This window comes from Myiozetetes cayanensis, unplaced genomic scaffold (genome assembly GCF_022539395.1).
Source record: "Myiozetetes cayanensis isolate MyiCay16 unplaced genomic scaffold, myiCay2020 scf27, whole genome shotgun sequence".
NCBI classification, from domain to species: domain Eukaryota; kingdom Metazoa; phylum Chordata; class Aves; order Passeriformes; family Tyrannidae; genus Myiozetetes; species Myiozetetes cayanensis.
Window position 1 is genome coordinate 2,062,523 of NW_026087488.1, and position 24,780 is coordinate 2,087,302.

Genomic DNA, 24,780 nt, shown 5'->3' on the forward strand with positions numbered 1-24,780 from the left:
GTAAATCAGCTGTGCCTCCTCCCAGACCTGCAGGAACACAGAAAGAGTCACCTCCAGCACCCCTGCGAAGGAGGGACAGGTGAGGGGCTGGCACAGCCAGTGTCATTGTCACCAGCCTGTCCCTGCTCCCCTGGAGCCCTCAAGGGAGCAGCAGGGGGTGATCAGTGCTGGGGCTGCAGGAGTTGGGCAGGCTGAGCTGCTGCTCCAGCCCAGGAGGGAGTGGGGACTGAGACATCCCCATCAGTGCTAATTAGGGTGTCTCTCCAGAGCAGTGGGGATGTCAAAGCACAGCTGTGGTTTGCCTCTGGGCCCACCCCAGCCAGGCCACACAAAATGCAGCCAGACCTGTAGCAGGTGAGTTTGGCAGCCAGGCCTGGGAACCTCAAAGGGGCAATGAAAGAGGGATGGGAACAGCCCCTGCTGACAGGAGCAGCTCTGCCACAAACTGGAGCCACAGCCTGCCCAGGGAAGGAGGGTTTGTCCCACATCAGCCCGTTTTCAAGCTGCTGAAGTACAATCAAACATCCTGGGGGAGTTCTCACGCGCTCAGAGCCATCCTGCTTTCCATCTCCTTTCTCCCCAGTCTCTCCCTAAAACAGCCCAGCTCTGAGGGAGCACTTCAAACCCAAACTGGCAAACAAAGTCAGACCCCCAGAGCTGCCAGACAGAGGCTGAGGAGGAGCCCCACAGTGCCCTGCTGGCATCCCTGCTCCAGGGATGATCCTGCTCTGCTTGGCTGCTGCCCTGGAGGAACGGGGGGAACCCCCCCCTGGAATTCCTGCTGCGAGAAACAGAGCACAGGAAACCCTGGAAACCCAGGAAACCAGAGCCCTGGGAATGACAGGGAACACTGGGAATGACAGGGAACACTGGGAATGACAGGGAACACTGGGAATGACAGGAACACCACAAGGGCTGGGGTTGCTCCTGCCTGAGGGCCTGGGTGGGCCAGCAGAGCTGCTGTCCCGGGCATTCCTGGGGACAGGGACCAGGGGTGGATCCAGATGTGGAGCCCACCCAGGCAAGCCCCAGGGGACAGAGTGGGCTCCCCAGTGTCAGTCCTGCCTTCCAGGGGTGGGGTTTTGTTTCTGAGGTTCCCAGACAACATCAGAGATCAGCAGAAAGACAGAACTCGATGAATGCAGCATCACCACCTGCACAGAAAGCAGGGAATAAAGACTGTCTCCATGGTTTCCCAAAACCACAACCCCCTGCAATACTTGCAGCATCATAGCAACAGCTTCAACCCAGCAACATGGAAATTCTGCTCTTTGAAACCACCTGACCTTATTTATCATTAGCCTGGAGATTCCCAACAGTTGGCTGGGCTTGATGATCCTAAAGGTCTTTTCCAGCCTGAATGACTCTGTGATTCCAGCCCTGGCTGGGCTTTGGGGTTGGCCAGATGTGATTGAGGGTGGAATCCAGGTTTTAAGGAAACATCAACAGCTTGGTACAGAAATCCTTTAGTCTGCCCAGTCAAAGCCCCAAAGATCCTTCACTCCCACGTGCTGAAAATGGGATGGGTGGGTGGGGAATCAGCTTCTGCTTCAGGATAACAGAGTATTTCTTGTGGCTGAAGGCAAACCCAACATGGGAGCACATGTGGCTGCATCAGAAAAATCCTGCCTGCCCTCAAAGTGTCACACTTGTTTAAGGCAGAACTGAGCGAGATTAAAGGCTGCTCCAGACTTGGATTATCCTACAATTTTTCCAGTAGGACTTGAGGTGACTTAGAAGTGACAGGAAAGCTCTCCAGGAAAACTGAGCTCTGCCAGAAATAACCTCAGCTTCCTGACCAGGTGACGTGGGCAGAGAGGGAAGATTCACCTTTGAAGGTTCACAAAACCTCTGGAATAAACCATGGATGCATCAGTGCCCCTCACAGGGACTGCCTTTTCCTGCTGTTGGATTTTGGAAGCTGGTGGGCAGTGGTGCTACCAGAGCAGACCTGACATTTCCTGGGCTCTTTTCCATGAAGCATCAGGGAATTCATGGAAGTGTTGCACAACCTTGGCTTTGGCTCTTAAGGAAACCAAGATTTTAATGCATTTTATGAAGTGTCAGTGAGCAACAAACCACAGGGAAAAAATACACAAAATCCCATTTCCCTCCACAAACCACAACCTGAAGGGATGGAACCAAAGGTGACAGTCCAGGGCAGTGACACACATTTTGTGCCACGGGAAGCAGAAACAAAGGGTGTCAGGAACGAGCAGAGCTTGCTCTGCCCAGAGCCCTGCAGGAGTGACAGCAGCACTGCCACCCTGGCCAGGCAGCCCCGGGGCAGAGCTGGCCCTGCCAGGGATGCACCAGAGCTCTGCCAGCCAGGGGAGCTTCAGGAAATCCAAGGGAGCATTTCCCCTGACACCTGGAGCACCCCAAAGCACCCCCAGCCCAGCCAGCCCCACGCCTGGGGGACTGGGGTTGTGTTGTCAGCGTGAGCAGGAACCAGCCAGGGAAGAGTCATCCCTGGGCACACCGGGGTGTGTGACCCCAAAAACCAGCCCAGCAGCCTCCTCCCTCCCTTCTCCCTTCACCTGGGCAGAGCAGTTGCAGGGTTGCTGCTGTTGATTCTTCCCTGGGACCAGCTGAAGGGAACAGAGCTTTTTTCAGCCTCCTGTCCTTGGCTTGAGCTCAGCAGCTCATCTGCAGCACTTCCAAAGTGTCACCGTTTCCCTGGGGAGAACAAATGGTCATCTCAGCCCTGTGGGACGAGAGAGCCTCTGCCTGAGCCCCCTGCACAGCTGGGGAACTGTGGGGTCACTGGAACGACTCAGACCTGAGGGTCTGAAAATACCACCCCCAAAAAGTCAATTTTCAACCCCCCCTGTGCTCAGGCACCACAGGAGACGCTTCCCTGCACGAAAACCTTCTGTGCTTCCACGGCTACTTTAGAGGGGGAATAAAAGACCAACGTGCAGGGAAGGATTTGGGAAGCATCCACATCTTGCAGGTAACACAGGCTCATCCCACAGCCCCATCCACAGGGATCTGCCCACAAACACCTTCCCTTTGCCCCCTGGAGTGACCGGAGCAGGCAGGAAGGTGCTGGAAGTGAAGTTTGAACGAGTCAGTGCAGATACCTCAGGCTGCAGAACACTCTATTTATTAGGTCAATATTTCAGTAGAGCAATACAGTTACAGAATATCACAATGCTGGTTACAAACAGGGGGTGGTTCCATGGGCACAGACAACGCTGGGCTCTGCAGGCGGGGGAGGGGGACACCAAAGCCCGCCCTGACACCACAGGGAGGGTGATCTGCAAGCTCTGGCCATGAGCAAGAGACTCTCATAGAAATGAACGTGGCACTACAGGCAGAGATTCTGGTTGAGAGGTGGGTTTGTGTGAGTATTTCCATTTATACAGTTATACAGTTCAAGCAACATCTTTTTATCTTTTTTTTTATTTTAAATGCTATTAAATTAAAATCCCCTGTAGTTCAATAAAGTATAAAAATAGTACTGAACCTGGTAATATTCAATAAAATGTAGAGTTCATTCACATCATTAAGTAGTAAAGAAATTGTAAAGTTGTAGTTACCATGGCAACATTTGCTTCCCAGAAAGGGATGTACAGAAAAGAGAAGTTACACATATGGTACCTGCGACGATTATTGAGCTCCAACACTGAACTTGTGCACCACAGACCGAGTTTCTAAATAGCTCTATATATTTATATAGTATATATCTTCTTCATCTTAAAATTTACTTCTGAAAAGAAACAAAACAAAACAAAAAAAAAAATGTGCACTTCAACAAACTCACTAAGGCCACTCATGCTACAGACACCGAGACTGCAGGGAGAGCGTCAGAGCCCAGAGCACACCCAGCTGCCACCACCCAGGGACCCCCTGGCACTGCCCAACACCTTCCTGAGATTTAGGGACAAAAGCACTCCCAGCACTGCCGGGGCTGCTGCAGGAACTGGGGCTGGTCCTGCAGGGAGGGAACCCCGAGGCCCTCACAGGTCACGAGGTGACACCGCCCAGTGCAGAGCCAGGAGCTCCCTCTGGAAATGTGGGAAACAGGGACACAACGGCCTCCAGATCGAAGCAGGCTCTGCACAGGCAGAGGGGGGACCTGTGGGAAAGGTGGGAACAGCGATCACCTGCCCCCAGCCCGAGTCACCGCCCAACCACAGCACCAAGGGATGTTCATCAACGGTTCCCACCCTGTTTGAGGCACCTTTTCCTCCTCTGCCACAGGGAGGGCTGGAGAAAGGGAATGGACTCCCACGTGCATCTTGTACCACGAGAAGCAGCACCTCGAGTGAATTCCAGACCACAGCACACGGACAGGAAAGCTTCCTTTGGGGAGTCACAACCACCACCCCTGAGCTGGCAGCTTGGAATTCAACAAACCCTTCAGAACCGTTTACCAAAACCGGTGTGCAAAAAGGACACAGCCTTAAACCAAAGTCTGGCTCCAGAGCAGGGACTGAAGCAGCATCCAAAGAGCTGGACAGAGGCAGGCACAGACACTCCCTGTTGGAATCCTCCTGCTACAACAGCGACCAAACACTGTTTGGGGCCACACAGTTACTGGCTCGTTTACTTCAAGTAGCTGAGAGAGAGATTTGCAAAGACATTTCCCACTCCCCTTTTGTCAGCTCTTCAAATCCGGGTGTGCTCCCCCCTTCCCCAACGTCCAGAGCAGCCCCAGGAGCAGGGGGGAATCTGACATCACCTTCCTCCCTCCCTCCCAGCTGCACAGAAAACAGGACTCACCCCTCACTCACCAAACGTGGCAGGGAAATATTAAGGGTTCAATTTAATCAACTGTGAAAAGTTTCCCTTAAGGTGCCACCCGTCCTCCCCACTGCACCGGTGACTCTGGGGTGATTCATTTACTCACCTTCAGGAAAAAGATGCATTTTCACAGGAGTTCCACTCCCAGGTGTCCCCTGCCACTGCCAGCACCAAACAGCCCCTGTGCAGCTGCCTCTGTGTGCCTATAAATGCCAATAATTAATTCCCTGTGTCCAGTGTTCCATCGTGCCAGGCCCCCCCACCATGGAAAACTGCCAGAGGGGACACCTGCAGGCCACTGCAAAACCCCAGAGCAGGGAGAACATAGGGAATTACCCCCCCTGCTCCTGGAAAACCCCACAGGATGGAGCATGTAGGGAATTGCAGGCTCAGCTCTGCCCAGGCAGTCAGGCAGTGCTGGAGCCCCGCTGGCCCAGAGGGACGAGTCCTTTCCCTGCCTCTGGCACCATCCCCTGGGGCTCCAACTGGAGCTCAGACACTCCTGAGTCAGGAGCTGGACATGGAGACCAAGGCTGGAGATCCCAAGTGGATAAAGGATCTCCAGGCCATGTCAGTGCAAGTCCAGGACCCAGCTGGAAGCTTTGGACACTCCTGCAGCTCAGAGCCACAGAACCACCCAGCTTCTTCAGGACAGCTCTGAGCCACCTCCCTGCCCGAGTTCTGGCACCACTGTTACACACTTTGTTTGACTGTAAATAGGGTTGAATAGGATTTAAGAACTCGTGAGAACGTTGTAACTCATCGGTGCCTCGGACATCAGGGAGAAAAAGGTTCTGCCTTTACAGCTGAATTAGTCTGTAGTTCCTACACATCATAAACAAAATTGCTATAAATAAATTAGATGTTAAGTCCACACGTCGAGCTGGATTTTCACTGAGCAGCTGCTGAGGCCATCCTGCAGTTAAGTCCTAACACCACAGGGGGGTTCATGCAAATCTTTCTTTTCACCTCAGTGAAGCCATCCCAAATATGCAATCATTAATCTTCACTAACTACAAAACTGCATTTTAAAGTTGAGAATTACTCAGCCTTTCCCCCCAAAATACACTTGAAGGCACCAGTAAATGAACTATTGGCCTGTAAAATTTCACTTCTTAAAAGAGCCATTAAGTCATGTCCAAGATCTCTGTTTCTTCCCTGAAGACCATCCAGCACCTTTCCCTGCCAGAAACCTCAGAAACCAACTGCAAACCAGAGCCCAAACACAACACCCAGAGCCAGCCCAGCCCCAGCTGGGACTGCCTAAGGTACAAACCCCCCAAAACAGCAGGAGAGAACCACCCCCGCCAGAATCCGCTGGAAGAACTGAGGTGTCAGCAGAGCCAGGTCCAGTTTGTGTCACAGACTCTCAAATATTCCCTCAACAGTGAGAAATAAAACAAAGCCAGAACAACACCCAAAGCCAAAGCCACACGAGCAGGCAGCCCCAGCAGGGCAGTTAAGACAAGCCAGTGAGAGGCACAGCCAAGGTCTGTGCAGTGAGCTCTGCTGCAGGAAGGAACAGCAGGGAACCATTTCTGGTTGTACTGGTGTTTAATGGAGAAATGAAGCTTCACAAAAAAAAAGACCTGTTGTGCTTTTTGGCATTTTCCACCGACCCCTGTGAACTGTACAGTGAGTTGTGTTCTCAGAAACTGAAAAGGGAACTGGATTGTTGTACAAAACTCTTCTGTATAAACAAGGAGTGGGCTCCATCGGCAGGCGAAGGCCCAGCAGAGCAGAGCAGAGGTGGCTGCAGCAGAGTCGAGCGTGGCTGGTCCCGCCTGTGGCACGGGCACAGTGCCTGGAGAAGCTCACCGGGAACAGACAGGCCATGGCTCAGGAAGGGGCACTCCCTGGCTCTGGATCTATCACAGGAAAATCATTTGCACCGATCAGACACCTAAATGCAGGACTCCTACTGGCAAGTGAAAGCAGGGGCAGAAGGGGTAAATTAAAGCCACTGGTCCAAAGCGGTTTTTAGCAGCTGGTCCACTGTGGGTTCTGCTGGTCCTGCTCAGGCTGAGCACTGGTGGTGGCACCAAGGGCACTGGGATGGCTGGTCTGGGGCTCTGTCCCGCTCCCAGGTGAGCACTGGTCCAGTTCAGGGATGCACAAAGCACACGGTGGGGACTGCACTCCGAGCGAGGTTCAGTGTTGCTCCCAAGTGGTTCTTGGCCACTTCTCTTGGTAAGGCAGCAGCCCAGGCAGGGCATCCTCCCCGTGCTCGCTATTTACCATCAACTTTGCTACAAAGATACAGCAGAAACACCTTTCTCCTACAGCTCCTCACAGGACAGCTCTTACTCTCTCTCTACGTCAGCAGAAAGCTCTTGGTGACACCTTCCATCCATAACAACAATGCAACTCTTTTGAACTCAAACAGTTTTTATTTAATGTTTTCTTGCAGACTTTCTGCAAAGGAGCTTCTTTTGGAAGAAGAGAGAAAGAAGGGGTTTGTTTTTTGTGGGTTTTTTTTTTTTTTTTTTTTGGGAATACCAAGTTAAAAATGTGAGCCGAACTAAACATGCCATACACATGCTGAGAGGAATTGAACACACATTCATCCGGATGGGCACTCTTCAGCAGACTGGACCAGTGTTTCAACGCCAACTCCAGCCCCCAGAGAACTACATGGTTTAGATTTCACAGTATGACTTTTCCCCCTGGAACCCCGGGGTGGGGGAGAAAACCTTAACTGGTTAAGTGACCGAGTTCTTAGCTGCTCTGTCCATCGAGGCTCTGAGACATCAGGAAGGACTGGACCACCTCCTCCGTGGACTGGGGGCTGGTGCTCACGTCCTCCAGGGCATCCGTGACCGAGAACTGCCGGTCCCGCAACCGGTTCCAGTTGGCCAAGATATTGTGGTACTCAAAGACCTTCTCGTAATTGCCAATGGAATTGTACAGTTTAATGAGACCTCTGTAATCATATTCAAGTCCACTGTATCCTTCCCCAAAAAGCTTCTTTCCTATAAGGAATCCAAAAGAAAACTGAGTTCAGAGGCGGAACATCCACACGCTGCGATTTCTCAGGTCATTTTTAGCAACAGCTTGAAGGTTTTTGTCAGGGTAAACCAAGAACACAAACGACCTTCCTGGGTGCTGGTCTGAATTCCATCTACCCCCTGCTCTGAGGGTGCTGCAACTGCTCCTCAGGGGCTCTACAATCACAACATCACCTGCCCCACAGCTTTACATGTGCAGAATCTACAGCCCTGTACAGGGGACTCAGTTTGTGCCCCAGTTACACTCCAAATTCAGTTTAAACAGGGAAGTTTTTGTTTTCTACATAAAACCCATGTTTTTTTTCTGTAACACACTGTACATAACTGTATGAAGCACAATTGTGCCTCAAACCTGGGCTACAGCATGGCCCAAGGATGCACCTGATTTGGGAATAAAATTCACTACAGAAGGTAAAGGGCAAGACAAATATGTAATGAGAGAAGTTCTTCTGATGGGCACAGTCATTGTCCATTTCTTTCAAAATCTGACTGCATTCTGCACTCAGGTTCTGGCCACAACTCCAAAATGTGTTTAATGGGTCTGTTTTCAATGAATTCTGAAGGAGCACTAAAAGTAACCCAAGTTCAGAATTCAGTCCCCAGGAGAACACTAAAGAAAACCACATTTACATTGAAAACCCACATGAAATAAAGTGCATTGTATCCCATCAAGTTCCTCTGTGTCACTCACCAATTGCTATGGATCTCAAATAAAGCTTTTCAGCATTTTCATACTGGTTCATGTCATAGTTGTAGAGGGAGGCGAGATGGCCCACGGAGAGGGCAACTTCGTAATCCTCCTGGCCCAGGAGCTGCTCCTTGATCTGAATTGCCTTGATGTGCATCTCCTCTGCTTCCTGGGGGGCCAAACCCACACGGGTCAGTCAGACACCCCTCACCACCCCACAGAGAGGGGGAAAGTTTAAAGAAACATAACCCTGTTGCTAAGCAGTCTGTAGTGTTCTAGAAAAGACAAAAAGTAACACAGCCAAAACCAAAGCAAATTCTCCAAATTCTCAATGAGGTGGATCATTAAATGGTGTCACCAAACCCGCTGTCACCCCCTGAGGGCAGCAAGTACCCCCCCTGGGCTGTTCCTGCACAAAGCTTTTGAGATCAATGATAAAGCACAAAAGTACCAGCTGAGGCTGTGAGATGTGGACACTGCAAACCCTCCCTTGCTGTGACAGATTTTGGATGCCTTGCAGACGAAGTCAGGCCCTTCACACCGCCAGTCTCACCTTGAACTTCCTCATGGACTGGTAGAGCCTGCCCAGGTTGCCGTAGTGTTTGGCTGTCTGCACGTTGAACTCCCCAAAGGCTTTCTTGGCCAACTGGAGCGAGGAGAGGTGCAGGTCATGAGCCTCCTGGAGCAGCCTCTGCTCTGTCTCCTTGTTGTGACAGTCTATGGCAATCTCCTCCAGGATGAGTGCTGGGGACAGAGAGAGCAGCTGGCACTGTGCTGCACACACAGGCTCCCCTGGGCAGCACAGAGCCATCACCACACCCCTCACCAGCCTGGTCTGGCACACACACTGGCACCCCAGGGATCAAGCACACAACATAAATTTGTGTATTCTGTGTTTTTATACCACTCAAAGCCTTCCAGGTAAGTTTTAAAGAGTTTTCTCTGTGTTATTTTACAGGTGTGTTGACAGAGAACATCAAGGATTACAAACACCCAGAGTCACCTCCCTTGAAAACAACAACTCAAGTTCCATTGTCTGCAAGAGAACAGGACACACCAATCCCAAGGAAGGGTTTCAAGTGGAGGGAACTACCTTTCACTCTCTTCGAAGAGGCCAAGAGAAGATGGTCCTCTGGCAGAATGTGAGTTATAATGCCAATAGCACGTTCAGCATGGAATCTGAAATCAAGTTGAAATAAAAAGTTCAAGGTGCATCTCCAAGTCAGCAGCTGACACAACAGCAGAAACGTTACTGCAATCCACATGCATTACATTCCAACCGCAAATCTGGATCATTTAGGGACGTTTTTCTCCATTGGCAGCAGTAAATGTGCTGCCAGCCCCCCAAAGAGCAGCACTCACAGTGCGTTGTCGAATTTCCCAGAGCTGTACTGGTGAACATATGAAGAATAAGCCAGGTCTTCGTGGGCCGTGGCTACGTGGATGTTTTTGCCTCCAAACACCGACTGCCGGATATCGAGCGCTGTCTGCAAGAGGGACCAGAACCAACTCAGCAGTTCATACAGAAAAAATCCTGGCAAACAGGGACAAAAACTACTGCCTCTGAAATTCCTGCATACTTGAGACACTAAATGTATAAAAGACCCATGAGTCAGGGAAAGAATAAAGAATAAAGAAAGAAAAAGTTGGTGGTGTTTGGGTTTTCTTTAAAGAACAGCACTGCAGTAATTAAATCAACTATTATCAGTCCTCATGAATTAACTACAACATTGGAGAGACTAAGAAAGCCAGACACAGCCCTGCTGCCTACCTGATAGATGGCAACAGATTGGCAGATGTTGTCTACGTTGAGCAAGTAAAAGCCATAGTCTAGCAGCGTGTCAGAGTACTTGGGGTGCTTGGCTCCAAAGTGCTCCCTGCAAAACACACCTCGTTACACACTGAGGCAGGGTGGGCACATCCCAGAGGGGCTCTCCTGGAGAGCTGCTCACCTGGCAAGGTACACGGCGTGTTTGATGAGCTGCTCGGCCTTCTTGAACTCCCTCTTCACCACGCAGGCCTGCAGGGGACACGAGTGGTGAGGGGCTGTGCTCCCAGCCCAGCTCCTCCCCACACTGCTGCTCCTCATGTCACACCTCTCTGCTTATCGAGGGGCTTCTCAGTTATTTAACAAAAGCATCACAGTAAAAAAACAAACCCAGCAATACCCCCCTGCCCAGGTCTGAGGCTGAGCTGGACCCATTAAACCCAATCAACAAGCCTCGAGGCTCCTGAGGTGGAGCTGGTTCCAGGAGTTCTGGAGGAACAAACCATCCCCACCCGCTCCTGGTGGTAGATGAGGTACAAAAGCAGCGTGGAAGTCTTCAATTCACCTTGGAGGCTTGTCGCAGCACGTCCACCACCACCTTCACGGGCAGCCCCACCGTGATCTCCTTCATGGCCTCTATGCACCACTTGTAGGCCTGGGGGACAAAGAGGGATCCACACAGTGAAGCTGGGACTTCACCACATCAAGAGAAACGTTACCTGGCTCTGAGAAGCTGGTCATTCACATCCCAAAATTTCAAATATGCCGTTCAATTGTTTACACGTAATGAAACTTGACCTAGAAACCACTTTTAAGGTTAATACCAACTATGTAAGTATTTTACAGTAGCCTAAGTATGTGTTATTACAATTACTTTTACAGACAAAACAGTGGTTTTTATACACATTTTTAAAGATGTTTTTATAAAGATTTTAAAATAATCTTTAAGTAATGCTCCCAAGTCCCATTGTGGAGGACAACACCCTGGTCAGTGGACTGGGGAGCCAAAGACAAAACACAGTTTAACTCAACTCAGAGAGGCCCAACACGAACCCCCAGGGTATCACTCGTACCAGTGCTGGTCTGAGCAGCACCAGGAGCTCAGGACTGAGCCAGGATATCCCCCAGACCCACAGTGTTCCCTGGCAGTGCCCTGCAGGCACTGGAGGAGGAATGTGCTGTGCTGGGTGGCTGCTGGAGCCCCTGGCAGCCCTCACCTCATCGTAGTGGCTCTTGGCGAAGAGCAGGGCGCAGAGCTCCCCGTAGAGCGCGGCCTTGTTGGCCTGCTGGCCGTGCTTGGCCAGCTTCTCCATGTAGGACTGGGCCAGCTTGAACGTCTCCTCCCCCAGGTGGTATTTACAGTTCCCATTCCGGACGTGCAGCAACCTGGGGGGACACAGAGGAGAGCTCAGGGAACCTCTCACACCAATGATCTCACATACTGATGCAGTTCTGCAAATCCAGTGCTTGAACCAGCCTGCTGTGCTGGCTTTGTGTTTCATTTTCCATAAAATCTGTTCTTCTCAATCCTGATGAAATGCCATTCCCAAAGCCCTGTCCTACACAGCAGGAAATCCCTTCCACCTGCTCCCCTCAGCATGGTAACCTCAAAGAGCCACTGAGGGAGTACAGACAGAGCTCCTTCTCCTGCACCTCTGCACTTTGCCCTCAAGCCCTGAGCGGCCCAGGGCTCCAAATGGGCATTTTTGTCTTTTGGGGTTTCCTCACAAAAGATTTACTCACATTCATTTGACACGAGATAAGAGACTATTTTATTGACTCAGCCCACAGCAGCTCCTCCATCCTCTCTCCCTGCCCTCTCCTGTCCCAATGCCTTTCCATCCCAAGGATTAACAGGAGCCTCAAGAAGCAGCCCAGTGCAGCCAGTGACACCCAGCACTAAGGAAACCTCCTCCTGTTTCTCTGGAGAAGTAACAGCCTCAGCTTCTGGCAACTTAGTTAAAATAAAAAAATCTTTTTCATCAGTGTAGGCTGATGCTTATTTACTTTAATGAGATACATTTGGAATGGGTGCCTTTTCATATTCCAAGCCCCCAGGGCAGAGGTGGATTCCCAGGCAGGGCAGCTGTTCCTGCTCCATGGAAAATGGAGCACAGATGAGATTGGGGTGAGTTAACCTCCCCTGGCCCCCTGGAAATGTGTTATTAGACATTAGTGAGGAACAGAGACTGAAACCAGCAGGCGAGGCTTGGGAATGAGGAGCAGAACACAGGGAGACAACTGCACAGGGAGAAGGGAAGCAGAGCCTGGTGCTGCACTGCAAACAGGCTGAAACTCAGAGTTAATGTACAGGAAAAGCATTTGATTCCTGTTATGGCACTTCAGGATAAAACTCCCAATAAATTGGTAAAGGGGAAGGAATGAACAGTGAAGGTTTTGCTCAGATTTGTTTCTTTTCTAAAGGTGTTTCCTGTTTGCCCTTACTCCAAGCAGAGATTTAAGGTACTGTAGCCACGTGCTGCAGCACAGAAACACAGCTCAGTTCACCCTAAAAACTCAGCTTGTCCCTCTTTCCCATCCAAGTGCATCAACAAACTCAAACTCCAACAGGAAAGGAATCAAGTTCCCCTTTTCCCAACAGGGAGTGGAGGCAAGCACAGGACAGCTGTGCATTTGCTGCACAAAGAGAACATCAAAGGACAGACCTTCAGAAACCCTGCCAGCAGCTCCACAAACACCAGCCTTGCAGGGGGAAACAGCAACCAGGCTGAGGAACAGCCACAGCCAAAAGCAACACCCCCATTTTTCCTTGGAATGGAGGAAAATGAAGAAATCAGCTTCCCTAAAGAGGCAAAACCATTCAGCTGGGAGCTGCTGTGCAGCATGGGAGCCTTGGAGCCCAAATCCCATGTAATGGTATAAGCCAGTGGGGATAGCACTGCAATTTAGATAAGCTCCTGGGAAAGATCCTATCCAGTGCCTGGATGCTTCAGTGATAGTGTCTTAAAACAAAGAAATCTCCCCCAAAAACCAAGCTAAACCTAAGCCAATCCTCTAGGATAAGCAGAGTTTATGTGATCCAGCTCTGAGTAACAAAAAATCCTTTATTAATCCAAAGGAATTCCAGAAGATAAAGCCACGAGGAAGAGAAGAGGCCTCAGGACGTTTATGCTAATGGCTCTGAAGCTCCTTTGATGTCTGCAACAACAGCTTTTGGGGACGAACCTCCCCCAATAAAACCAGTCTCTAGGAGCCAACACTGTGCTGCACAGCAGCTTAGGAAGTCTGAAACCACCAGGAAAAAACCAACCCAAGAATCAGCAGAATGTGAAACAATGGAGTGGGGGAACCACAAATTTGTGTTATTTACTTGTACCTCATTGTTCAACACACAATACAGAGAAAGCAAACCAAGAGGAGCACCACACACGCAGGGAAGCAGAACTCCAGCTCATCCAAACCTCCAGTCTTCCCAGCTTCTCCATTTAATTTACTGCTGCTGGTAGAAGGAAACACCAAGCCACGCTTAAATAGCACAGAACTCCACATTTTTAAACTCCATTCTATTAATAATGCAGTGCATTAATTCAACTCCCAGAGAGCAGACTTATCAACATTTAGAGCAAGAGCTACCACTTTTTTTAAGGGTCATCCCTGAAAATCTCCTTTCCACAACTGCTGTCCAACAGAGAGTTCCATTTTTCCCTTTCTTTACCTTTTTTTTTTCTATTCAGAGAAGGCAACAGTTTATTTAAAGCAACTTGCCCAGCTTGCCAAATGGCCTGCTACAACCAGGGAACTTTTTTTAGACTAATTAGAAGGCAAAGCACCAAGCACTAACTGTGGCTCTGTATCCATCACCCCTCAGTTCTGGGAGGTGGATCTGTGTGCCCAGTCTCCTGGCATCAGTTTATTCCTGGAATGGCAGCCAGCAGAAGCTGGCAGAGCCAGCAGGAGCAGGCAGAGCAGCGTTGCCATGGCCCTGGGGCTGGCACAGCACATCAGCAGCTCCTGGCAAAGCCTCTTTCCCCTTCGTGTTTGCCCAGCCATAAACAAGATGCAGGGCTTTTTTTGGAGCAGCTTCCCCAAACAAGTTTTGCCCTGCACTCCACACAGCACATGCTTTGTTCTGTTTTACAGCAGCTGAAAGAAGTTCAGTCCTGTTCTAGCTCTGCTCGGCAGCCCTCAGGTAACTCCTGTGACCCCTGGCAGTCCTGGTGCTCCCAACAAACCCCAGCTGGCCACTGGCTGCAGTTCATCTCACCTGGCTACAGAGGTGGAAGAGCCACCAAAAACTGAATTATGATCTGAGGCCTCTGTCAGTGCTATCAACCTCCACAGGCCCTGAGAAACAAGGCAGGTTCAAAACCCAAGTGCCTCCTAACAGCAAAAAAATTCTCTCCCAGATGTTTCCAGCTGTGGCTCAAGCTGCCACAGAGCTGGACATCCAGATCTTTACCTAACCCAGAGCAGCTCAGCATGAGAACTCCCTGGATCTGGAACCAGGAAAGGCAAGTTTTGCTTTCATTTCTGAGTCTGGAACATTTGAGTTTGGATTTGGCAAATTCTTCTTGTAGCAAACAGAAGTTCAGCAAAGTCCCACCCTGAACATTCCTTCAGGTGCTCCAACACTCTCAGTGTCCAGCCACGCTTCCCAGCAGATCTTGGGAAGGACAGCGAAGCACAGGGGTTGTGATACCCAGGGATTGGGGTAAAACCAGCACCTCCCGATCCTCAGCTGTGCCAGGGGAGTGTTTTGGAGCAGCAGGGCAGCACACCTGGAGCTGGCTGGCCCTGCCCTGTGCCCCAGCAGTGAGGGCAGCTCACCTCACACAGCACTCCACGGCCCGGAACCAGTGCAGGATCTCATCGTGGAGCGTGCACAGCTGAAGGCAGGACAGGAACACCTTCTCAGCATCGCTGTACCAGCCTGCATCCGACAGGAACCCCCCTGGGGACACAGCAAGGACATCACGTCAGCCCTTCCAAGAGAAAAGGGCTTTGCTCGAGTCTTGTGAGACACCTCCTGATTTCACAGATCTGCACCTACAGACAGAAATCCTGGCAAGGTCAAACCCTCCTGTCCTGGACTGAAAAGGATGAAATCTGAGAGAAGAAGGATTCTCCTTCAGCTGAGCATGACTTTTTGGTAGGACGCATTTTTCCTACAGTTCTCTGTCAAGAAGAACTTACCAGTAATAAAAACATTTAAATCCCTTACATTAAGCATCACATCTGCAAAGAAATTTTAAGTCTAAACCGTTTGCAACAGAAAAGCCTACACATTCTTAGATATTAAAATCCAGTGTATTTTTCTTAAGACACCAGGTAGTTTTCTCAAAATCACATTCCAAAACACACAAGTTCTTTAACAAAACATCACAGGCATTAACATGAAAATAATTAGAAGTAAATTAACTGAGGTTTGCAGAGAGAAAGCAGCAGTTACCTAAAACAAAGCCAATCTGGATTGCTTTTTCTTTGACAGCAGCATCTGACTCTGCAATGTAGGAGCACCGTCTGCTGAAGGAATAGGCCAGGACAGAAGCCACTTTGACCCCATGGTCCATCAGAGCCTGGAAACAGTGATGGAGCAGATGTCTGCAACAAAGGGAAGCACAACTCAGTGCCACGTGGAGTTTTCAGAGCACTGCACTCAGCTGGCTCTGGGCTGCCATGAGCTCACACCAGAGAAACAAACCCCAAGGCTGCCCCTAACCCAGAGCAGATGAAGAGAAGCATCACTGGGAGTCTCCAGGATAATGGGTCACAGCTGTTGGATGGTCTGACACCAAGGGAGGGTACACAACGTTCTGCACCAGGACACCCTCCAGTGGAAGGAAAACACAGCCTGCCCAGGCAGCGTTAAATCTGGGAAACAACCTTTTCAGCTGAAGCTCAGGAGGGAGGAAGCCCCAAATCCACCCTCCCCCAGCAATGATGGCTCCATTAACATCACACACAAGCAGTGCCTGAAGACTCAGAGCTCCTTCTGGTCACCAGGAATCTGATCTCAAACAGCCAAGTTCTGAGTGTGGCACCCCAAAGTGCAATATTTAACGACAGGAAAGCTCTTCAAACTGGGGCAATCCTGTCAGCAGCAGAACCCTTCCCTCAGGACCTGCTAAGCCAGCAGGAAGTGGCTGCTGTGCCTGCCACTGCTCAGGGCCTGGCTGGGCATCCACCTGCTGTTGAGAAACTGGGGGAGTTTTGCATCATTGGTTTGTTTTGTTTGCACCTTTTTTCTTCCCAGATCAAGAGGTTAAGGGCTGAAAGGCGAATTATTGATTGGTTAAGACACTCACCTTTTATCTAAAGCTCGTAGCACCTTTGCAAAAACTTCTAGTTCACAAAATTCACTACCCAGCTGGCACAGACGGCCCTGTTGGTAAAGCTGAAAGAAACCACGGAAGTTAATCTCCAAATTTAAGGTTGAGTTTTTCTGGGAGATTTACCTTAACAGGAAAGAGGACTCGTGATGCAACTGAGATTTTAGAGCACTGAAATCCAGCAGGCTAAAAAAGTAATAGTTCCAGGATCACCACGGGGTATCACCACAGGACACCAGTGCAGTGTTTAAAGGCTGAGCACACCAGTCAGGAGAGATCCAGAGGGGCTTTCAAGGGTTTTTTTTAATCTAGAAATGTATTTTCAAGTGTCTGTGTCCTCCTGCATCACCAAAACACGGCCAACATAAGCTACAAACCCAAGAGAAAACCAAGAAACCCCTCAAGTCAGCAAAAAATAGAATTAACAGCTTTGACCCACAATCCAGAGCACAGCAATGCAAATATATAATATATAATGTATAAATAAACCCAAACCCACACTCACCAATCCCCAGCACCACCAAGGCATGAGCCCTGTCCCCAGGAACCCCTGAGCTCACACAGGTCATTGCTCCCTCAGAAAAGGGGAAAACTGCACCTTGTGCCTGGTTCACCTTTTTCTCCACAAACACTGATGAATTCAGTGTTCCAAACACAGCTAAGTGAGAACATCCCCAGCCAGAAATTTAGTTTTAGTCAACTCTTCTTATCAAGGCACACGACACTGACTCCACAGCACAGCAAGTTTGTTATTTTAACAGCAGCACCTCCAAAAAACACTTCAAAAATACTTTGACCTAATAACGTCAATCGCCAGAAATGAATGTTTTCCTTTTAGTGATCTATTTTTCTGGGGGATAATAAATAAAAAGGCAGTCTTTTAAAAACCAGAGCAAGTTTGCATGCAGAGTTGGTGCTCAGATAAAGCAGGGATGTGTCCCTGCACTTCAAAGGGATCAGAGCTGGATTCTCCCTGGCACTGGGGGAGCAGCCAGAGTGGTGTATTTAAAAGCTACAGTCATGGTTAAATGACTTCACAGCTGTCTCAGGGCAAATGCTCTATAAAACCTAAACCATATTTTCTGCAGTAAAAATAAAATAAAAGGATGTTTAAACTGCCTGGTTTTCTGTGCCCAAACTGCAGGTGGACATCCTGTCAACACGGGATGGGCTCACCTGGAGGGAGCCAAGGCACCCATTGCACCTGGATTTGGGGCAATCAAAGGACCAGCACAGGTTGCACAGTTCCCAAGCACAGTATCATTCCCCCCTCTCACTGTGCAGTGGTTCCTAAAAACCCCAGAGGCTCCTGGCTCACCAAAAACTAACTGTAGTAAGGCTTATTAAAATTAATATTGATGAGGTTACATAAACACTTCTTGGACTGTGCCCACTGTTCCATGTGATTCCTGAACTGCCAAGGAACCAAAGCCTGGTGGGGAGGGAGGGAAGGGCCCAAACTGCCCTCAGCTTGGACACATCCATTATTTGGGGCACACCAAGGGTGCAAGGGGCTGTTTTTCACTGCTCTAGGTAGAGATAAAATATCCCTGGGACATTTCCACCCCCACTCACCCCTTCCCTCGAGGAACTAACCCAGTTCAGAGCCTCCTGGAACTGCTGGAGCTGTTACAGCAACACTTTCAACCAGACTTTGACATGGAAATAGTGAGTTCTACGTCAGACTGTGAAGTAATTCCAGGAGATTCAATAACACTCATTTGTTCACTGAGGACTGAAGAAATGGTTCTCTTGTCAGAGCTCCAGAGAGACAGGATTCCTGACCACAGCCTTGCTACATAACCCAAAAGACAAAACAAAATAGTGATTCAAGAGAAACACGTCCTGACACGAACAGCAGAGCCTGGACTTGTGAACCACTGTTCTGTTCTGAGGAGAGAAATGCCTTTCAGACAGAAGCTTCACCTCTCTGGAGCTCAGCAGGGAGTTATTTCGTGACTAAAAGGCTGCAGTGTGACCCCCAGCTCCACCAGCTCACGCTGCCACATCAGTTCTGGCACAGAAAACAGGCACGAATTTAATATAGGTCTATGATTTACACACGTGCCCAATCCAGCTGCTGACCCTCCTTCAGGATCTGAGGCTGAATATTGAACTTGTAACACATCCACCTAAACAGGCAAGAACTGCACATCACAGTGCCCCCAATTAAACAAATTAATAACATCAACTTGTTACCTATTATATCATAGCTCTATTAAAGTTCTGGCTGGGTTTCTCTCCCTGAATAGATTAAGCTGAAGAAAAAAAAAAAACCAACTGCTTCTAAACATAATAAAAAAATTCATTTTAAAATATATTTTTTAAAGCAGCTGGAGGTTAATTCCAACCAGTTGTACGAGGACCCTCCAGAGCAGGAACTGAACACGCAATTTGAAAAATATGCTCCTGTTGCTCCAGCTTGGAAGAGCACTGAAAAATATGGATGTTTCAGTAAGAATTAGAGAGGAAATCCAAGGAGCTCCCCAGCATGTTTTGTAATGCCTAATAACGTAATGTGGAGTACCCTGCCAGGCTGGGGAAGGACTCTGGACTTCACCAACAGCAGGACTTGGGAAGAAAGCCTGGCTGAAGCCCCATCTTCCTTCCCCACTTGACAAGGAAGGAAAAAGTTTCCTGAGTTGACAGAGCACTGAATGGATCTGCTGGCAAATGAGTCAGTACAGAAGGAGCAGGGGGCACAGATTGGAAAACAACCAGCTGGAAATTTAGGGAAACCATCTACAAACCTCCAGACAAGCCCTGCTTCTACTGGAGATTGTCTGGGGCATCAAAAAAATGCAATTTTTCAACTATTCTTGGAAAACATCCTGCCAGTTACTAGGCTGGTCCTTACAAACCTCCATCAATGAAACAATCAAGAAGAAAACCAATACTCTGTCTCCAGAGCCAACTGCCTGCACACCCCAAACACTGCCCACCCTGCTCTGTGTCACAGCAGCACAGTTTGGGCTTCACAGAGTCCAGCACAGGGGACACAAGTCTGAGCCTCACAGTGACACAGGTGGCAGATTCTCCTCAGCAGTAATTGGGAAAACCCAGTTTGCTTTGAAGTTAAATCAGCCCAGAGGAAATGAAGTGGAAATGGGAATTATTGTTCAGCAGGAGTTGAACACCTCTGCTCGTGGTGTGACCTCATTATCCCAATTATGATGAGTTCTACTGTCTCACACTCAACAAGGAGATGAGAAAAACGAAGAAGCTCAGGATACTGGGATGAGAAAATACATCCCATAGTTAGGGGTTCAAACAAAAAAAAGCAATCTGAGTAATTCAAGTTAGAAGGCAAGAAGTGTCAAACCAGGAGAGACACAACAAGGCAAGATGGCTCAGCTCAGAGCTAAATTTAGACTAGAGGAACAAGGCATGTGTTAATAATTGGGGAAAACTCCTGAGGTGCTGATTCCCCTCCAGTGGGAGGGTTTGATGTGCAGAGGGACAGGCTGAGCTGTTGCCCAGGTGAGCAGGGAGGCTGCAGGGGGTGTGCACACACAAACCAGCACACAGCTCTGCCCCCACAGCAGCACCAGGGGAACTACGAGGCTGTGAGGTCACACTGTGGGTCCCAGCAGAGTCCCCCAGAAGAGGCTCTGGGATGCTCTGCCTCCCTCACACCCCGAGCTGGTGACCTTGTCTGTACTTCCCTGGGCAGGGAGCTGAAGCCACAGCTCGGGGGAGTTTATCCTCCTCACTCCATCAGGACCCTGCACACCCCAGCCCTGGGACAGGAGGGTTCCCCAGGGATTTGCAGAAATGATGCTCACGGTGATCCCTCCTCAGCAAACTCGATCCCCAAACCCCATCTGTGCTGCAATGCAGGGAACAGTCAGCAGATTCCTGTTTGTTCACTTTCTTTGGTTCAAAACACACCCGGACGTGAGAGAAAGCAAATTAATGTCATCCCCAACTGTTCCTGTGGTTAATGATCTCATCAGAGAGCATTCCAAGAACATTGGACACTAATCATTTTCAAGAAAAATCAATTGTGAAAAAGCAGAAACACACACAACCCAGAAAAGACATTCCAAAAGGAAAATAAACACGGGATGAAACTCCTTGTTAACCAACACAAGTCCAAAAGGAGCCTGTCAGTGATTAACTGCAACAAATACCTGTGACAGAGAACACTGAAGCACCTTGAGACCCAAAGTACTGAGATAATTACACAAAATGTGAACACCCTCCCTCAGAACACCATCCTCACCCTGACACACTACAAAATACAGTCACTTGATTTTATTTTTTTTTTTGAGGGCTTGAAGTTTATTCCAGCTGTCGCTACTTTTTAATGGAGAATTTTGGCATTTTGCTCACATGCTGGCTCCCAGTTAAATGAGATCCAGCATATTTTTTTCTTTGGTTTCTAAAAACCACCTCCCCCTTTCTCTCTTCTCCCCAGCCCAAAAAAAAAACAAACCCCAAGAGGAAAGAGAACCTGACTAGTTTAACTAGGAACCAACCCAACCAGGATATACACACACCTGGCAAACACCCAAAGGAAATAAAATATCATATGTGAGCACATTTGTATTTTGTCCCCCCAGAGGCAGGTGTTACTTGTAACAATACCAGTTCTTAAGCTCTTCAAAATACAGCTGTGATTAATAAGACATTTCAATATTTTTTAGCTCAGACGTAGGCTTGGAAATTTCCAGGATATCCTCCCAAGTGTCCTGCTCTGCCTCTAATGGTTGCAAGGAAAAGTCAAACGCTGCTTGAAAAAAAGGATATCCAGTGACACCCTGGGTGAAGCAGGACAGGTTTGTTGTTTTACCACGGTCATGAGTGTTTGATATTCCTTGTTTTGAGCTGTCCTCACTGTTTGAGAATGCTCCAGAAAGGCAAACAAGCTCAGAGTGAGGGGCCTGCCTGCTCCTGTCACTGCAGCACAACCCATCCCTTACCCAGTCCACACCAAGAACATCCTGCAGCTTCCCCGGGGCAGCTCCTCATTCAGGTCTGTGGGGCAAGTCCCCAACTTTAACAATTCTGGAAGATCTAAAGTTAAAACTAATTGAATTTGTTCAATAAATACAGGCAATGTATTGTGACAATAGAGCCAAACACTGGATCAGAGGGTACCCTGGGGAAAAAACTAAGACACTCTGCTGGCATTTTCCTGCCTTTTAAATCCCACTGTCTCTGCTGCTGGATCTTATCTGTGGCTTCTGAATCAAGCTGAACACACTGGGGAACCTGTGCAAGCCTGGCAAATGTTAAGTTTGAGTGTTCATAGCAATGAATACAATACACAAAGTTCTGTATGGCCACAGCCAATTAATCTGTATATTAAAATACAATCTGACCAATACCACCATTTATTCTTTAGAAAAATCAGTGGAAGTTTCTCCAGTACCACAAACAATGATTAACAGCTGGACAACAAACCATTACTTCCAAATTATACTCACTCACATGTGAAAGACTGAGGGGAAAACAAAGAGATTTTTATATTTTAATAACCACAAAATGAAAGGGATTCTCTGCCTGTCTTAGGGTCTAAATGTAGGTGGGATTTACACAAATCCTCAATCACACACCACTTCTCCTCAGCTGTATCTGCACCCCAACACAGCAGCAACACCACCAGGTAGCCAAACAAAGATTTAAGAGTCTCCTACTCTGTCTTACTTTGGAAATTCTACTTCTGGATGGTCAGGATGAATGGGATATGGCTCACCATGCTGAAATGGCATTAAAACCCACCTGGTTGTCACAGGAACTGCATCCAGAACCAAACAGCTACACCACTGGCACTGCTGTCACCACCCAAACAGACACACCAAGGACCAGTTCTCAGGAGTTCTGCAGGTGCACAGGAAGATGCAAACACTGTTTCAGATCTGCAGTCTGGGCTGGGCTCTGAGGCACTCACTATTGAGTGAGGGGTGAGGACTTCTCTCAGCATCCCATCCGGGGTTTAGGGACATCCATGGATAAGCTCATTTGAATGTGACTATTAAAGAGGGCAGCTATGGAATCACAGGATGGTTTGGGTGGGAAGGGACCCTGAAGACCACAGGCAGGGATGCCATTCCCTAGCCCAGGTTGCTCCTGGCCTGAATTGGTTCTCCTGCCCAGAAAAGGTGCCGGGAGCTGGAGCCCAGCCTGCCCTGGGCAGCCACAGAACACTCAGTGCACATGGGGCCTGCTGGGGAGAGCAAAATCAGTGCAGGTCACACATTCCAGGTCACCAAAGACCATCCTGCTGTAAAACACACAGAGAAAGCAAGGAGGGATGGCTTCAAAGTGACCCAGATGAGGTTTAGACTGGATATCAGGAAAAAATATCTCAGCTGTGCCTGCCCCATCCCTGCAAGTGTCCAAGGCCAGGTTGGACGGGGCTTGGAGCAACCTGGGATCTAGTGGAAGGTGTTGGGGTTGGAACTGGATGAGTTTTAAGGCCCCTGCCAACCCAACCCATTGTGTGGGTCTATGGAATGACCGTCACTAACAACAGCAACACTGCCAGCACAACACCAGCGTTATTTTGGGGACAGGTACTGAGCACGTTCATTACCCAGCAAGACAACAAATCACACACACAGGTAGAACAAACAGGTCAGGAAATCTCTCCAGCTCTCAGATGAGCTGCTGCACCTTTTTTCATCACTGAACAACTCCACATGAACCTGAGTCAATGCAACCACCAAACACTGCCAGTAAAAGCACCACAGGTCAGTCGTGTATCAAGCTCCCCTCCAAGTGAGTTTTAAACAACACCTGGACGTTTCTATCATTAAACAGAGGGTTTGGTTTTATGCTTTCAAAAGCCACAGAGCACCATCCTCTCACCTGAATGAACGTGAGGACAAGCAAAGCCAAGGAAGTTTATTTATCAATGGTCATACCTACTAACAGTTAAAAGTGACCCCCAAAATATTTTTCCGTATCTTTAGCCTTCATCTGATGATCACCACGCATCAATCACATCATTTACCCATGAGCACACCCATGTGTGGTAAAAAGGGGTTTCCAATTGGCCTAAAGAATTACTTCACTCAAAAAATCCTCAATTTTTAGAAATTCACTGGCAGAGGAAAGAAGGGTTATCCCCCATCTTAGGTTTTTGGGGAGGGTTTTACACACATTGTTTCTCTCCTGATAATGCTCATTTCCAGCAGTTCCTGCACACGGATGAAATGCCTGTTTAGTGGACAATGGAAATTAATGGACCATCTCAGTGCACCTTTTACAGCAACTCTCTATATTTCAGGGGCAGCTGAATGAGAAACAGCCCTTTCACCGAGGAATGATTTAATGCTAATAAACTACACCATCAAACGACTCTCAGTCCTCCTCATCTGGTTCCTACCAGATCATTAATACCAGAGCACGGCAAAGTGCTCCTTCAACCACTGACATCACCATCTCCAATACAACATTTAAAAAAATACATATAAAAAAAGAGGGAAAGGAAAAACACATATTCCAACACATCCCAGCCTGGCCTCATCCTGCCCCAACCGTTCCCCAACGGCGAGGAGGCCCCTTCCCCCCGGCCCCAAGGACGGGCCCCGTGCCCGCGTCCCCCCGGGGGCTCCCCCGGCCCCTCACCGCGGCCTCGGGGCGGCTCCCGGGGGCACCCGCAGGGCCCCGGCCCTGCCCGAGCCCGGACCCGCAGCCCAGGCGGCCCCACAGGCCCTCGGCCGCCCCGGCCCGTCCTTCAGGGGCCCCGCAGCCCCTCAGCGCGGCCGGGCCCGGGCCGACCCCCGGGGCCGCTTCTCCTTCCCGCTCCCGCAGGCCCGGCCGGGCCGGGACCCCGCTCGGCCCACCCCCCTTCCCCGTACCTTGTAGTACACGTCGAACTGGATGTTCTCGGGCAGCGAGCGGATGTCGCGGCGCCGCGCCCGCCCGTAGCTGTCGACCACGGCCGAGATGGCCGTGTTGTACAGCGTCTCGGGCACCCACTCCAGCTCCACCGCCGCCATCTTGGCTGTGCGGAGCCGCCTTCCCCTCCCTCCCTCCCTCCGCCTCCCGCCCGCTCCGCCTCGCGGGGCTCCCGCCGCCCTGCCCGCCCCGCCTCACGCCCCGGGGCTCCCGCCGTGTCCTGCCCGTTCCTCCTCACGCCCCGGGGCACGGTCCCCGCAGCCCTGCCCGCCTCACGCCCCGGCTCTCTCGTCCCCCTTGCCCGTTCCCCCTCACGCCCCGGGGCGGCTCTCGTCCATCTACCCGCCCGCTCCGCCTCGCGCCCCGGGGCTCTCGTCCCCCTGCCCGCCTGCTTCTCCTCACGGCCCGGAGCTCTCGTCCCTC

General features: G+C 49.8%; 1 protein-coding gene across 1 annotated transcript; it reads right to left on the reverse strand.

The window, feature by feature from the left end:
• Positions 1 to 3,093: 3,093 nt before the first annotated feature.
• APPBP2 (amyloid beta precursor protein binding protein 2) lies at positions 3,094 to 24,478 on the reverse strand. The gene is made up of 13 exons (XM_050321870.1): positions 24,318 to 24,478; positions 16,483 to 16,571; positions 15,627 to 15,778; positions 15,005 to 15,128; positions 11,434 to 11,602; positions 10,782 to 10,871; positions 10,401 to 10,468; positions 10,220 to 10,325; positions 9,811 to 9,935; positions 9,542 to 9,627; positions 9,002 to 9,192; positions 8,452 to 8,617; positions 3,094 to 7,724 (listed from the first exon to the last, which is right to left on the reverse strand). Exons 1-13 carry the CDS (start codon positions 24,456 to 24,458, stop codon positions 7,471 to 7,473), a joined length of 1,761 nt encoding a protein of 586 aa, XP_050177827.1. The 5' UTR covers positions 24,459 to 24,478; the 3' UTR covers positions 3,094 to 7,470.
• Positions 24,479 to 24,780: the final 302 nt, after the last annotated feature.